Source organism: Phymastichus coffea, unplaced genomic scaffold, assembly GCF_024137745.1.
Source record: "Phymastichus coffea isolate CEN01 unplaced genomic scaffold, Cenicafe_Pcof_1.1 PCOF00096, whole genome shotgun sequence".
Lineage (NCBI taxonomy): Eukaryota > Metazoa > Arthropoda > Insecta > Hymenoptera > Eulophidae > Phymastichus > Phymastichus coffea.
Window position 1 is genome coordinate 186,018 of NW_026706907.1, and position 13,890 is coordinate 199,907.

Genomic DNA, 13,890 nt, shown 5'->3' on the forward strand with positions numbered 1-13,890 from the left:
TGATACTAAAACACGCTTCATGTTTAATTGTTCAATTTCCATTGACTTTCCGAACCTAGTATCGATCAGCGCCACGCACAGCCTCTCTAGCGATCAAGTGATACGCAAATACACTGAAAAAGATGATAACGGTTTATTGTTGTCATAAATTTACTTGGAACTAAACTTATTCGTCAATATTAACAAGTATTTTTACCAATTCGAAATTTCTTTCGTGTAGCATAGAAAGAGGGAGAGAGAGAGAGAGAGAGAGAGAGAGAGAGAGAGAGAGAGAGAGAGAGAGAGAGAGAGAAAGGGGGAAAAGGCAAACATTTTCACGAGCACATCTTGCATATGAGCCATCAAGATTCAAATCTGAATAAAAATCCTCGTTCTTGAATCTAAGCTGTTTCTCTCTCACTCTCACTCTCTCGTTTCTGCACTTCGTTCTCGCGGTAAGATCGAGCACGCATCTACGAAATATCTCATAGCCTGCTGGTCGGAATCGAAATGCACCGGTGAGAAGTAAGGAGGGCGCCAAAGGGTGACGTGAGAAAAGAAGGGCATTGTGTGGGTGCGATTTTTTTCGCTCTCCGCGTGAAAAGTCTTTAACAAGCGCCGTGGTAATTAGATCCGCAACGCATATAGCAGTTCACAACAAGGACGCACTATGGCAACAGGCACGCGACCTTAATGAGTGGGCCAAGTTCAGCAACGACCAGCTACCGTAGACAGAGAAAGAGAGAGGAGAGTGAGAGAGAGAAAGAAAGAGAGGCAGATAGACAGGGGGAGAGTGTGCGTCTGCTTGGTGAACAAGCGCTGAGAGACTGCAATGCGGAAGAGTCCATTGTGACGTCGCTTCATTGCAATAGATTAGCGCAGAAAGTCTCACGTTTCACATATAAGCCTAATCATTTCCTATAGCTTCTGAAAACATTTGCCAGTAAAAGTTATTTCTTATTGAGTCGTTTATTACTTTTTTCAAATGTTTAATGGCAGATTTTGTTAAATCTACGGCCAATTCAAAATAAGCACGTGCTTTTTTAAACACTCGAACATGTGCCTTGTGGCAATTTTAATCATGTAGCAATACAATCAATGAGCACAATAATCAAAAGAAGGTTTTGTTCTATGTTACTTTATTACATATGATGTCTTATTTCATAATGGTTTGTAGCTTCTAAAAAGTTTTCGATGCACGTCTTTATTTTCGAATGCTTATATAATCTACCTATGTCATCAAAAGACAATGTTGTTTAATCTTAAATACAGTGCGTTTGTTAGTTATGTGCGACGTAAGAATACATAGTTGAAAGGGGACAAATTACATTTGGTAATAAATCCAGAGATAATCGATAACCAACATTTAGTTGCTTAATTAAGGAGTAAAAGCTACGGCAATGCACAGTCATATGATAGTTATCAGGTATGTACAGGCTACGTAATATTTATAAGATGTGAAGTTTTAAATAAGTTTAGATTTATTAAACCTTTGCAAGCGATATTGCCAAATAAATTCATCTTGATACAATTATTCCTTATATTCCATATAACTATCTCGGTGATAACAAACAAAGGTAGTGCAGTTTAATAAAGTCAAATTTTTATGAATCGTCGCTTGATTCATATGGAGAATTGCGGAATTGTTATAAAATCAAGTGTTATTTCTGTATGGGTTATCGAATAAATTCAGGAGGCCGCTTGATATTAAAATTAATATTTTTAAATTACACGATTAGAGCCACTTAACAAAGTGCGCGCGATAGTAGGACGCAATAACGAATGGCGAACATCTAACTGCCAATCGTATCTGTAATAATAACTTGGTCGCGATCGCAACGCCGTCAGATCTTGTGCTCATATTAGCATAAGCTGTACACTCCATCGCTGTGTATGTCTGATATACTCTCATTACTCGTACTTTTAGATTTCAAACTGACATTACGTAATGATAATAGTCTTTGCGATAAATTCAAGCGATTTGTAGAAGTTCCGTTTAATATTTTAATATTCTTATTAGTTACTTTTTCATGATATTACAATGACCTAATTGACTGATTTCTGTTTAAGTTGTTTCAAAAAAAATAGTTTCATCTAGTTTCGTAAGCTTTCAATTCCAAAGCTTGTGAAAATAAAACAAAATATTAACATGCTTTATGCTTTTTTCTGGGCACTGTACTTGTTGCGTCAAATTGATACCGGTTGAATCTGCACTATCTTCATTGTGCTTAGTTTGAATCAAAATAGTTCCATTTTATTTCATGTAAGCGATTGCAAATAACAACATTCACAATGGTATAAACTATATGTTATTAAAAATATTTTTAAACTGAAGTTAGAAATGATTTAGAAATTCCATCTTAAATAGGATCGATTATGAATTAACCCACTATTTTTATCGGATTATTGGGAGGTTGGTGATTGAACACACTCAAGCAGAAATAATTTGTTTTCAGCTTAATCTGCTTTCTTTACCAAAGCTAGCAATGAAATGGAGAATCAAATTAATAGTTTCCAGCATGTATTATTTTATCGATATGCTTCATCAAAGTTTAACAAATTGTCGGTAAACTATCGCGGATTAAAAACTTGTCGTACATTGTGCGTAATTTAATAGTTCTCGTTCTTCTTTCATGCACTTTCGTCTTTGTCGTACTATAAATTGATAGTTAATAATATAAACGTCCAGAGCAATCGCTCAATAAGCAATAATGATTTGTCTTTTGAACGATGAAGACGTATATTATTTTATTTAGACGTATACATCCTTGTCAGTCGGAAAGTAAAATCTTACCTGTGTGAATCGCTCCATACAAATTATGATCCGGTCATTTTGTAATGCTCTTGAATAATAACAGAAACAAGATACTGACTCCACGCAAAATATCTCACGAGCTTATTAAAAAGAACCGACGCCTGCACTTACTGATCAATTTTACAATTCCTAATGATAATTCACTTATCAATTGCTGATTAATTAAAATACATTGATATTATTGGTACTTATATCTTATTGAAACATATCTGTTGACATCGATATTAAATTGATAAGGAATCTTTATATGGTTTATTGAACAAATAATAATACCTACTTAATTGAATATAAATTTTATTCTCAACACGGACGTTTCCAAGATATCTTGGCCTGATAAGAATGTGAGGCACTGTCAGTCCTTTTGAAGAGGAATATATTATAAGTCAGAAAAAATTGAAAGGTGCTTAAATGCGAGACAGACGTTGAACAAGTATGTTTTCTCAGAAGCTTTAACAAATTTTTATCCCTCTTCGTCTTCACATAATGAGTTTGTTATCGTGATTTACGAATGTACCTGACATGTACATCGCTATAACTGCAAGTACAACATCTAATTTTGTTCCTGTTACATTATCATTTGGAGGACTGACGGAGGCAAGAACTACTCAAATTACTTGTTGAATAGAAAATATCGAGTGCTAGTCTTTTTTTCATTTCAGACTACCTGTGAAAATAGATTAAATGATTATTGTATTTCAAAATACAATAACATTAATGATTGTTGTGCTTATCTAGATTACTCATCAATTTTTAGAAAATTTACCTTTTTAAAATATTAATGTTTCTATGAGAGATGGATAAATATTGAAATCACTACAAAAATGCATCAAAAATTATTATTCAATGATAATTTTCAAGTAATGTTGGCTATCAACGCAGATTAATAAGACTGGATCACCACGACAATAAATACAAATAGAACAGGTAATTTAAGTTCTACACATTACGTTTTTTTTCATTTATAAACGTTGATTTTGAATCATATCTACGATCTTGTCGATACTAATTTCATAGCAATTTTATAAAATTAATAAATATTACATTATTTACACAATTACATAATAACAGTATTTATTAAGTAATCATGACAATCACACAAGTGGCGAACGTTTTAATGTATTCTTAAACTATTCTATAAATACAACATAACGAAAGTTATGTAACAACAGTTTATAGCAATTAAACCATGTCGACTGCACTCACATTAAATTATTTTCGTTTACATTCTACCATATGTTGTATTGGTATTAGACAGTTGTTATCAACATGTTAAGATCTATTATTGTCCCATTACAGTACGCTTACAAGAACTTTTTAGAATAAATAAAAAAAATTAATCCAAATAATACCTATACATTACGTTTCTATTATTATTTCTATAATTTTATAATTATTCAGACAATAAACTTTGCGATCAGTATTTAATGCAGTTAAGACCATGGTGTTAAAGAAAAATTTGAAAAATAGCTTCAAAATTGCCGAAGAAAAGAGAAAACTAGAAACTGAAGTGCCACTTGCCGAAAAAAATAAAATAGAACAATATTCAAACAAACAAGAAAATGAAGTAGAAAATACATTCATGAACATAGATAATGATTACGAGGCACCAGATGGTGGATGGGGATGGATGGTCACCCTCGGGCTCATTGTTGTTTTCGTAAGAATATAATTATGCTTTCAAAATATCAATTATTGTTTGTTTTACCGTTTTTTTTATAGGAATGTATTAATAATATAAATCTGAAGGAAAAATAACAATTAATTTTTTTATGTATGAAATTGAATGAATTTTTTTAGAACTGTTACAGAATATTATTAAATATAATTTAGCAATTAGTCGTTTGATAATTATTATTTGATCAGTAATAGAATTGAATAATAGTCTACTTATCAGTTGATCTTTTGTAGGTAACAACCATTGGGCCTAATGCTTCATTCACAGTTATTTTTGGTGATTTTTTTGATTCAACGGGAGCAGCTGGTTCAGTTACTACAATGTTGAATTCATTGTTCAATGTAACATATTCTTTAGCTAGTAAGTATACATTGTATACCAACGGTGTAAAAATAGTTTTTACAGTTGAATGTAAGCTTGTAAGTAAGTTGAGATGCAGTTGCAGTTGCAGTTTGTAAATAACAAATGAGTACTGTAATAACATAGAGTTCAAAGACCTCTATATACTTTTAAATACAATCTGAAACTATATTTGAATTTTAAATCACATAAGTTATTCGCTCTGAGAATGATACGTTATTCAAATTCTCTTTTATCTTATCTACTTATTACCTATACTTCTGAATACGTTTTTTAATCAATTTGCATATTCTTAATAGAAAAATTAATTTGAAATATTATTCTATTTCAATCAATTGGATATAATTTTAATTTTCTTAATACTTAAAACAAATTTTAATCATAAGAAAAAGCTTGAAATATTACGGAATAAAACTTTTGCATAAACTTTGCATAAAACTTTTCCTCGCTAGAGTAGGTTTTTTGAATTGACGATGAAGAATTTAAATAATTGCTTCGTCAACGAAGTTCAAATTACTTGCCAAGTTGACGTTTATGGATTATTTTGTATTTTAAATATTAAACATTCAAGTTTGTCAATATTTGTCGTTGGGTACGTGAAATCAAATGATTTGTAAAGAATGTTATTTAATTATATTTGTATTTTTGCGATGGCCGTACAACAGTTTTGTGACGAATTGAGAAAAATTTTAAACCTTTAATGTCATTTATAATTTCGTAATTGATGTATCGGCCTGTACAACTTTTGTTTGTGACAAGTATTGCAATGAGTTTTATTGACAATACATAATATACTGATACTTGGGATAAAATCTATTATCACATACTACGCGAGTTTGCTATTTTATATTTCGTAGCGTAGTATAATAAGCTTTTGGGTATCATTGTTTTTTTTAGCACCTGCTAAAAAAGTTCTTTCATATGAGTTTTATTTTTTATACGTAATTGCTTACTAAATTAATCAAAATAATAATACGAATATTCAAATGTCAATCAATTAAATAAGAATGCTTATTACAGGTTTAGTGACTAGTCCCCTTTTGAAGCAGTTCTCCATGAGAACAGTAGGTGTAATTGGCGCTATGTTATTTGCAGTACCGAATGTTACCTTAGGGTACATACGTCATGTCATAGAAATGGCTGTGATATTTTTTTTCCAAGGCATTGGTATGGGACTACTATTTACTATATGTAACACCAATTTTAATGCCTACTTTGAAAAAAAGAGATCAATGGTAAATGTAATTTCTATAAAGTAATCTATTTACAATGAAATTTCTTATATAGACACATTTATTAAATTGAAAGCGTTGAAAATAGAAGAAATCGTTATACGATTAACTGCACTTTACAATTTAAGAAAATTATCATCAATACAATAGCAGAATAAACGATATGTAGTCTTTATGTTTATTATTTGTTATAATATGGTTGTATTTTTGCAAAACAATATTCAGTCTATAATCGGTTTGTTTATTGTTTATTATTTCGGTATAACTTTTAGTACTACTGAGTGAAAAGCTGGAAACACTAACTGATATATTTCTGCTTAATCTGGATATGTGAATATTTGCAAGTTCAAGAACTAGTAGTAGGCACCCATGTATATTTCAAAATGATATTAAAAATGACTTTTTTATTGTAAATAAAAATGTTGCTTCATTATTATCATGTTACAATTCATCTTAAATTTTATCTTAATATTATGCTACTCACATAGAAATCTGCATTAATGGGCAAATCTTGATTTATACATTAAATAAATAATTATCTGATTGCAATGGGTAAAAAGTAGTGTTTTACAAAAACACTGTTCTTTTACTAAAATGAAGGAATATTTTATTTAAACGTACGATAGATGCATTATTATTTTTTGTTGGTATACAGTATACAGAGTTATGACATGTATAAAAAAGTTGTATTGTGATTGATGCGGAGCACGTTCACATATATATATCACATGAATCAATATATTACGGATATGTTCCTCGAGCATAGATTAAAATATTGACACTTATTTCGTGTAACAAATAAAAGTATAATTTCTAAAAATAATTACAAGAATGAGTTTGACATGCAAAGTATTTAGACAAAAACTTAAACGATAATAATCGTGAAAATATCTATAATGATAACAACTTTCTCTATTGTTAAATTTTAGGTGATGGGAGTGTCGCAAGCTATCGTTGGTGCAGGTGGGATTGTATATCCAATATTAATTGAGTTTATGATGGAAGAATATGGATTTAGAGGTATGATAATTTATCAAACTTTTTCTGTTATAATAACTTATTATCAAGAGTGATCAATTATCAAAAACGAAAAAATCCAAATAGGTGTAATTGTATTACGTGTATATTTGCTTATGGGTGAAGAAATGGATACCAAATATATAAGTATTGTTAATTTAAAAAAGAAAATGATTACAGGAACTTCACTAATTATAGGAGCATTAAGTCTCAATTGTATTCCGGCTATGGCACTAATGAAGCCACCTGCGATTTGGAAGGCTAAAATTCGTGCTAGAAAATCAACAAAGGAAAATACACTAGCAGAGGAACGAGAAGAACTGCTGTCTACAGCGAACTCTCAGCCGAAACCCCGTGAAGTAGATGTCCTTAAGAAAAATGAAAAATGGAATAGTACGAGGAGTTTGCAAGAAGAGAAGAGAATTGATGTTCCGGAACTGGTAATTATTGTGTATTTTATAGAGCATGAAGGAACTTTCAGTCAAAACTCATAAAGCGTTGGTACGTTTACTTTCGAATAAGTAATGGAATTATGAAATATTTCTCGTGACTGGGCATTCTGAGAAGATGTCTGAAGTAAGAGTTGCTTCAGTCTCGGACGTAGAAAAAGGAGTTCAAAGGGGTCGTAGCATGTCTTTATTACCAATTGGTCGACCAAATTGGAGCAAGACGCGAAAGAATTCTTTATTGGCTAGTTTCACTCCATCAAGTTTGACAAACATTCGAGTGCTGCCCGGTAGCGAAAGCTTGAACCAAGCGGTTCTACAATTTGGAGTACCTAGAATGGCTATTAACGAAGACGACAGGGATAGTGAACCAAGAGAAGCCGTCGGAATTCGGAAAAAGGTGGAAAATTCAAAAACTAAGTAAGGAAAATTAATTTATTTTTAGGTTTGCGGTTATCTTTATAATTTACTAGAAAAAAAATTACTTTCAGAAGGCGTATACTAGATAGTTTAATTGATTTTTCTCTACTTAAAAATCGCTCTTTCTTGAATGCATGCCTAGGACTAAGTTTCGTATCTACTAGTGACTTCACATTCTTAGGATTTCTACCGATGATGATGTCTCGAAATGGGTTCACAAAAGCCGACGCCGCTCTAGCAATAACTGTATCTGCTAGTGCTGAGTTAATATCGCGCATTTGTTTAGCAGTATTTACTATTTTTGTTGATGTTAGACCAAAAGTAATCTATTTCGGAGCAATGATTCTTATGACTTTTGCTAAAGCTGGTGAGTTATTAAATCAATTTTTCACGCGGTACAATTTCTTTTTTTTGAGCCATTGTGAACAAAATTTTCACATCGGAGTGTCAACTCGACTATCTTTATCTTTGAAAATAGAAAACACCTCAGTCCGAACATAGCGTGACTTGCAATTTACACCTCTTATCTCATTTCATTGTACGCACAGGCTATCTCTATCTAGAGGACACGCTGACGGGTACAATAAGCATGGTCGTAGTAATAGGCTTCACACGCTCGTGGTTACTCGTGCCCCAGCCACTTGTTGTCGTGGAAGACATCGGAGTCGACCAGATTGCCGCCGCTTACGGCGTCTACGGTATTGTTAGTGGCGTTATATCTGTCATATTGGGTCCCTTTGCCGGTACATATCATTGTATTCTATACAACATTCTTTATTATGCCTTGGCCGATTTCAATTACGTTTATTTCATAATTATGGATTCTACATAGATTGATCGAGAAATATATTTTTATTTAAGGTTTCATAAAAGACTGGACTGATAGTTTCACTGTGTGCCAAGTTGTACTTCTGGTAATGAATGCATTATTTATTGTGCCGTGGGGAATGGAATTAGCAATGGATAGAAGAAACATTCTAAATAATAATCACTCGTGATGTGTCTTACGTAATGTGACATTGAGAATGTGTAAAAAACTGCTTAAAATTATTACGAATGAACGAAATTAAAGTCATCAGTTGTACATGCAAGTGGATTTCGTTTATTTATCGAGTTTCATGAGCAAAATACTATTATTTATTAAAATGATGATTTACTTTAACCGATAAGAGATAACAAAAGATAACATTGTGGAATTTATTCGTCAATGTGATTTAATCTTTGTAATGAACTAATTTAGTAATCTGCTATATAGCATAAAGCATGTAACTATGGTCCAAAAATAACTATTTCAATTTTTTTTAAGAGTTTTACTTTTTATAATAGATTATGATGCAGTCTAGTTAAAATACAAATTATTAGTCAAAAGACAATTGTTCAACTCTAAACGTAGATGATAATCTTTTGCCTATAGAACATGACTGATTTCTCGATTTTCACAAACACTTACTAACTACTTAAACTATCGTAAAAATAATGTACAAGAAGATGGAATTTCAATCATGCAATCAAATCTATACAACTATGGATTGATTTCGTGGTTCAATCTTTATTTTGAAGCCATCGGACCTTTTTAAGATGATGTCTACCTGTAGCTTGAAATCTTGTTCAGAAAGATCGGATTTTATCTTGTAGTTTCTTAAAATTGTCGACAGCAGAACTTTTAGTTTTAGCATTGCGTATTTACGACCGACACAAGATCTACGTATATAAATTAGAGTAAGTTAAAAATATTTACATTGTATGTTTAATAAAAATTATTAAACATACCTTGGTCCAGCGCTAAATGGAATATAAGCATAATAATGCCTGTCTTGAGTATTTTCTGGCAAGAAGTTATCAGGATTGAATGTTTCAGGATCAGCATAATGTTCTTTGAGTCGATGAATCTTAAACTGTGGAATAACAACAGTACTGCCAGATGGCACAACGTAGTCTCCAGAAGCTAGAAATAGTTTTGAATATCAATCGAAGGTATTTAGAACAATGACTTGTGGAAAAATTACTGATAAGTGCTTTACCTAATTGAACGTCATGATTAAGTTGCCGAGCAATGGCGGGTACGGGTGGAAACAATCTCAAAGTCTCCAAAATTACTCTTTCAAGGTACTTCATTTCGAGTGTATCTTGGAAAGTGCAAGGTCTATCAGAGCCTTTGAATATTTCATTCAGTTCCTCCATCACTCTATTCTAAATGACATCATCAAGTATTAATGCACTGTGAAATATCTAATTTTTCAATTTTTCTTTGTTTAATGTTTAACCACTCATATATCGTTAAATATTTAATATATGTCATTTATTTTTCTAGTTTCTCTTTTGTTGATAAAAGTCACATAAAAAGAGAAAATGTAATATTTCCAAAATTCGTATTCCTATAGAAGTTTGATTACTGCTATTATTCTCAAGTTCAATGATCGCATTAAATATAGAAAGATCATCTAGATCGAATACGTTACTAATGGAGGACGAAATATTATAACAGTTTAAGGATAAAACTGCAATTACCTGAACGTCTTGATGAATGCCTAGGATACAAAGAACAAAACTTGATCCAGCTGCAGTAGTATCATGACCCTACAACACCAATAGTAAACTATATAATAGAGTTTTATCGCAATACAAAGATTTTTAAATACATGTCAATTGTAATAACCTCAAACATGATAGTATTAACTTCTTCTTTGATTTCCTCATCGGTCAGTTGCTCTCCGTTTTTCCTCATTTCCAACATCAAATCAAGAAATGCAAGTCTTCTTTTTTCACCTGTTGAAAAAATTATATTTTATAATTAATAGCTGCTTCATTTAGAAATAATAACTTAGAAATGATTCAGTAGTTTATTTGTTTCAATTTCTCTATCATGTTTGGATTCATTCATTTCATGGCATACGAAATTTTATATTTTGCCACATCAAATTTTATGAAAATGGTCTAACCAACGTCATTCTCGTCTATATCATCAAGATCATCTCTGACGTATTTCATTTCGGGTTCTTGCTTTTTCGTATGAATAATCGTAGTCGATTCATTTTTTGATTCTTTCTTGGGTGCTGCTGGTTCCTTTGAAATATCGAGCTTGTCAAAGACTTCTGCTTTACGCTTCTTGATCACACGTGATGTTAAACCGTGGATAGTTTCGAGGAAATTTTGTTGTTGCTTAGCGAATTTAGTAAACTGGTAGAACGTATCCATACGTAATAGAAAGTTGTATTGTCTTTGATGAATAATGTTGCACAATCTATGCAAAATTAAAAACGTTAAATTGTTTATGTGATTGTATCATTCAATATGCATACATGTGTTAAGTGGAAAATGACACGGACAGTCTATTGAATGAAAATCTGTGAATAATTAATGCTGCACGTGGGAACTTTAATGCAACAAGGTACGTTAAAGTTTTCGCTGCTTTCAGCAGTCGAAAATTTGCAATACCTGTTCGCTTGCACATTTTCAAGTTTTTTAGAGTATGACTGCGCAAAAAGTGAGCCGTGTCTATGACCTTACTTATTAATTGTTAAGCTATTTACGAAAAGAGAAATTAATCGATTTATTCATAGCCAAATTATTAATATAACATTAACGAATTATATATTAATGTAAGATAATAGAAGAAAATTTCTTTAACAAATTTTAATAAATTTGAATAAAATGCGTAATTGATAAAATTGAACTATTATAGTTGACAATATTTACGAATGGTCTAATAACAAAATAAAATACTCACTTCATGACTGCCATAGCGTAATCGAAGCTACTCTTTTCTTTCTGACCGCCTCGTACTCCCATAGCCGTTTCCAGAAGAATGTCAACAGTGATACTCGATAAATAGTCATGACAATCAAATTCTTTGCCAACTTCTGGCTTTAATCTGTTGACAAGATCAATGCTGTTTTCGTAAAATAAAGGGACAAATGACTTCAAAACGTTAAGATGGAAAGTTGGTGCAATAATTTTTCTGTGAGTACGCCATTTATCACCAGTACTGATAAGTAGACCTTCGCCCAACCATGGTGCAAAATATCTGATTGCATCAACAGTTATTGGTAAAGTTTCAGTTAAAAATATTTGTTTAATTTAGAAAATGTCTTCTTACCTATATTCCGGCGATTTGTCAATGTGAACTGGACTACTGAGAATAATTTCCACATCACGTGGATCAACAAGAAAAACCACTAGCTTTGGACCTAGAAACACTCTTGCTACGTTTCCGTAGATATCATATTTTAGAACCTCTGTCAGAACATCTTCTGGCTTCACGCCCCATGCTAATAGAGCATTGCCAAAGAATGGCACAGTTTTTGGCCCTTAAATAACGAATTATTATTGTTAACGTGATAAGTAACTAAATACTTCCTTTTTTAAATTTTATACCTGGCAATTTGTTTCCCATCTTAACCATTCGAGACGTTTCCATGTAATAATACAATGCAGTTAAAGCTCCAACGACGATGACCAGTGGCCAAAAGATAGCAGTTGGTAAATAAGACGAATTCATAGGTACAGCCTCCATCTTAACCGTTTATATTAACTAATTACAATTTAAAGAAACAAATTAATCATAAAAAACACCGACAGTGATAACAGAGTAAATAGCACTTATTCCAGATTTGAAAAACAGATTGGACAAACATAAAATGTCGGAGTAACGCTATCATTCGAACACCAACCGATATAAGACTGCCGACGTTGGCGGGCAAAGTTGGGTGTTTTATAGAAGGTGAGAAAACCAAAAAAATTCCGATATTTGTAACTTACTTATGCGGTGACCTTAGTACAACGCCGAGTCTGCGTGCACACTCTAGACGTTTTGCATCGCAAATTCGCAAACGTACGCGCGAATCAAGTCGTCCGCGAAATCGACGAGAATACCGTTCATATATTTGTTTTGGGCTTTTTGAACAATATTCCCATGTTAGTCTCTTGTCATCATTCATAATAGCAAAACCTCACGTATATTTAATATGAAACTTTGAAAAGTTTATTGTGTACATAATAACATTATGCCGATCAATGCTGCCAATAATCAAAAATATTTGCACGATTACCACGTAAATTAATAACCAGTGCAGCCACAATATAGATCATCAAAAACATGTCAACGTATATAAAAAAGTTTCTTGTAATAGAGAAAACTGAGAGTGTCTATGTTAAATTAATCAAGGTTTTTATGTCATGTCATCCTATTAATCCGCATTAAATAGAAGTGGAAATTTCAAGTGTTGTTTGTATAATTATCGAAAAAAACAGCGTTTATCTTGTCGCCCAGCCCAATGATCTCCAGGGAAAGAAAAATGATCTTGGGGTTGTCAGACTGCGTAAACAGATGTAACGTGCGTGGGAGTGCTCGAGGCAGCCCCCAAAAACGGCCGAAACGTCCGGCGGAAGTGACGTGGCTCATTTTGCGCCCCCCCCCCCCCTGCCCCAGGGGTGCATACTAGGGTCCGGAAATTGTGTAACTACCTTTCGTTCAGCCACGTACTAAAAAATAAAATAGTGTTCTCCCCGCATATTGATTTTATTGCGCTCACCTGTGCCGCACGCCATGTAGTAAGTAAATCGCTGCCTAGGGGGAGAGGAGGGGGAGTAAATCTATTGCGCATACCCTGAGCAGCTACCGTGTCGATTAGTTACCTTGGGAAACGTGGCCTTACTCGAATGTATTTTTTAGCTTGTGGATAAAGAATTGTTCATTATTTGAATGTCGCAGATGACTTGGATATCAATGTATGTCAGTGAATTAAGATGCTAATATATTTAAATACATTGTCAGCTGGTGCACAAACCTCTTGCTAAAATCAATTAAATGCAAATGCCGCAATTTACATAGAAAACATACGAGTGAAGGAACAGTTTCATAATAATCGTAACATTTCTTACTCTATCTTTAGGTGTTATTGTTTTCTTGTTGTCAGGGATAAAATTGGGACTTTGATCAAGTCAACA

At 32.6% G+C, this 13,890-nt stretch overlaps 2 protein-coding genes across 4 annotated transcripts; one reads left to right on the plus strand and one right to left on the minus strand.

The window, feature by feature from the left end:
• Positions 1–3,379: 3,379 nt before the first annotated feature.
• LOC131669744 (monocarboxylate transporter 14-like) lies at positions 3,380–8,958 on the plus strand. 3 transcript variants are annotated; one of them, XM_058944853.1, is made up of 10 exons: positions 3,380–3,718; positions 4,193–4,451; positions 4,703–4,829; positions 5,850–6,064; positions 6,991–7,081; positions 7,259–7,518; positions 7,646–7,944; positions 8,016–8,311; positions 8,493–8,687; positions 8,806–8,958. In XM_058944853.1, exons 2-10 carry the CDS (start codon positions 4,233–4,235, stop codon positions 8,940–8,942), a joined length of 1,839 nt encoding a protein of 612 aa, XP_058800836.1. In that variant the 5' UTR covers positions 3,380–3,718; positions 4,193–4,232; the 3' UTR covers positions 8,943–8,958. The 3 variants fall into 3 exon arrangements, with proteins under 3 accessions (XP_058800836.1, XP_058800838.1, XP_058800837.1); XM_058944855.1 differs by having other exon boundaries at positions 8,019–8,311; XM_058944854.1 differs by having other exon boundaries at positions 4,213–4,451.
• A 65-nt stretch (positions 8,959–9,023) lies between these two features.
• On the minus strand, positions 9,024–12,610 carry LOC131669745 (cytochrome P450 4g15-like). The gene is made up of 9 exons (XM_058944856.1): positions 12,319–12,610; positions 12,041–12,251; positions 11,672–11,968; positions 10,884–11,185; positions 10,601–10,710; positions 10,453–10,521; positions 9,966–10,134; positions 9,715–9,889; positions 9,024–9,645 (listed from the first exon to the last, which is right to left on the minus strand). The coding sequence occupies exons 1-9, from the start codon at positions 12,455–12,457 to the stop codon at positions 9,459–9,461; spliced, it is 1,659 nt and encodes a 552-aa protein (XP_058800839.1). The 5' UTR covers positions 12,458–12,610; the 3' UTR covers positions 9,024–9,458.
• Between the last annotated feature and the right edge of the window lie 1,280 nt (positions 12,611–13,890).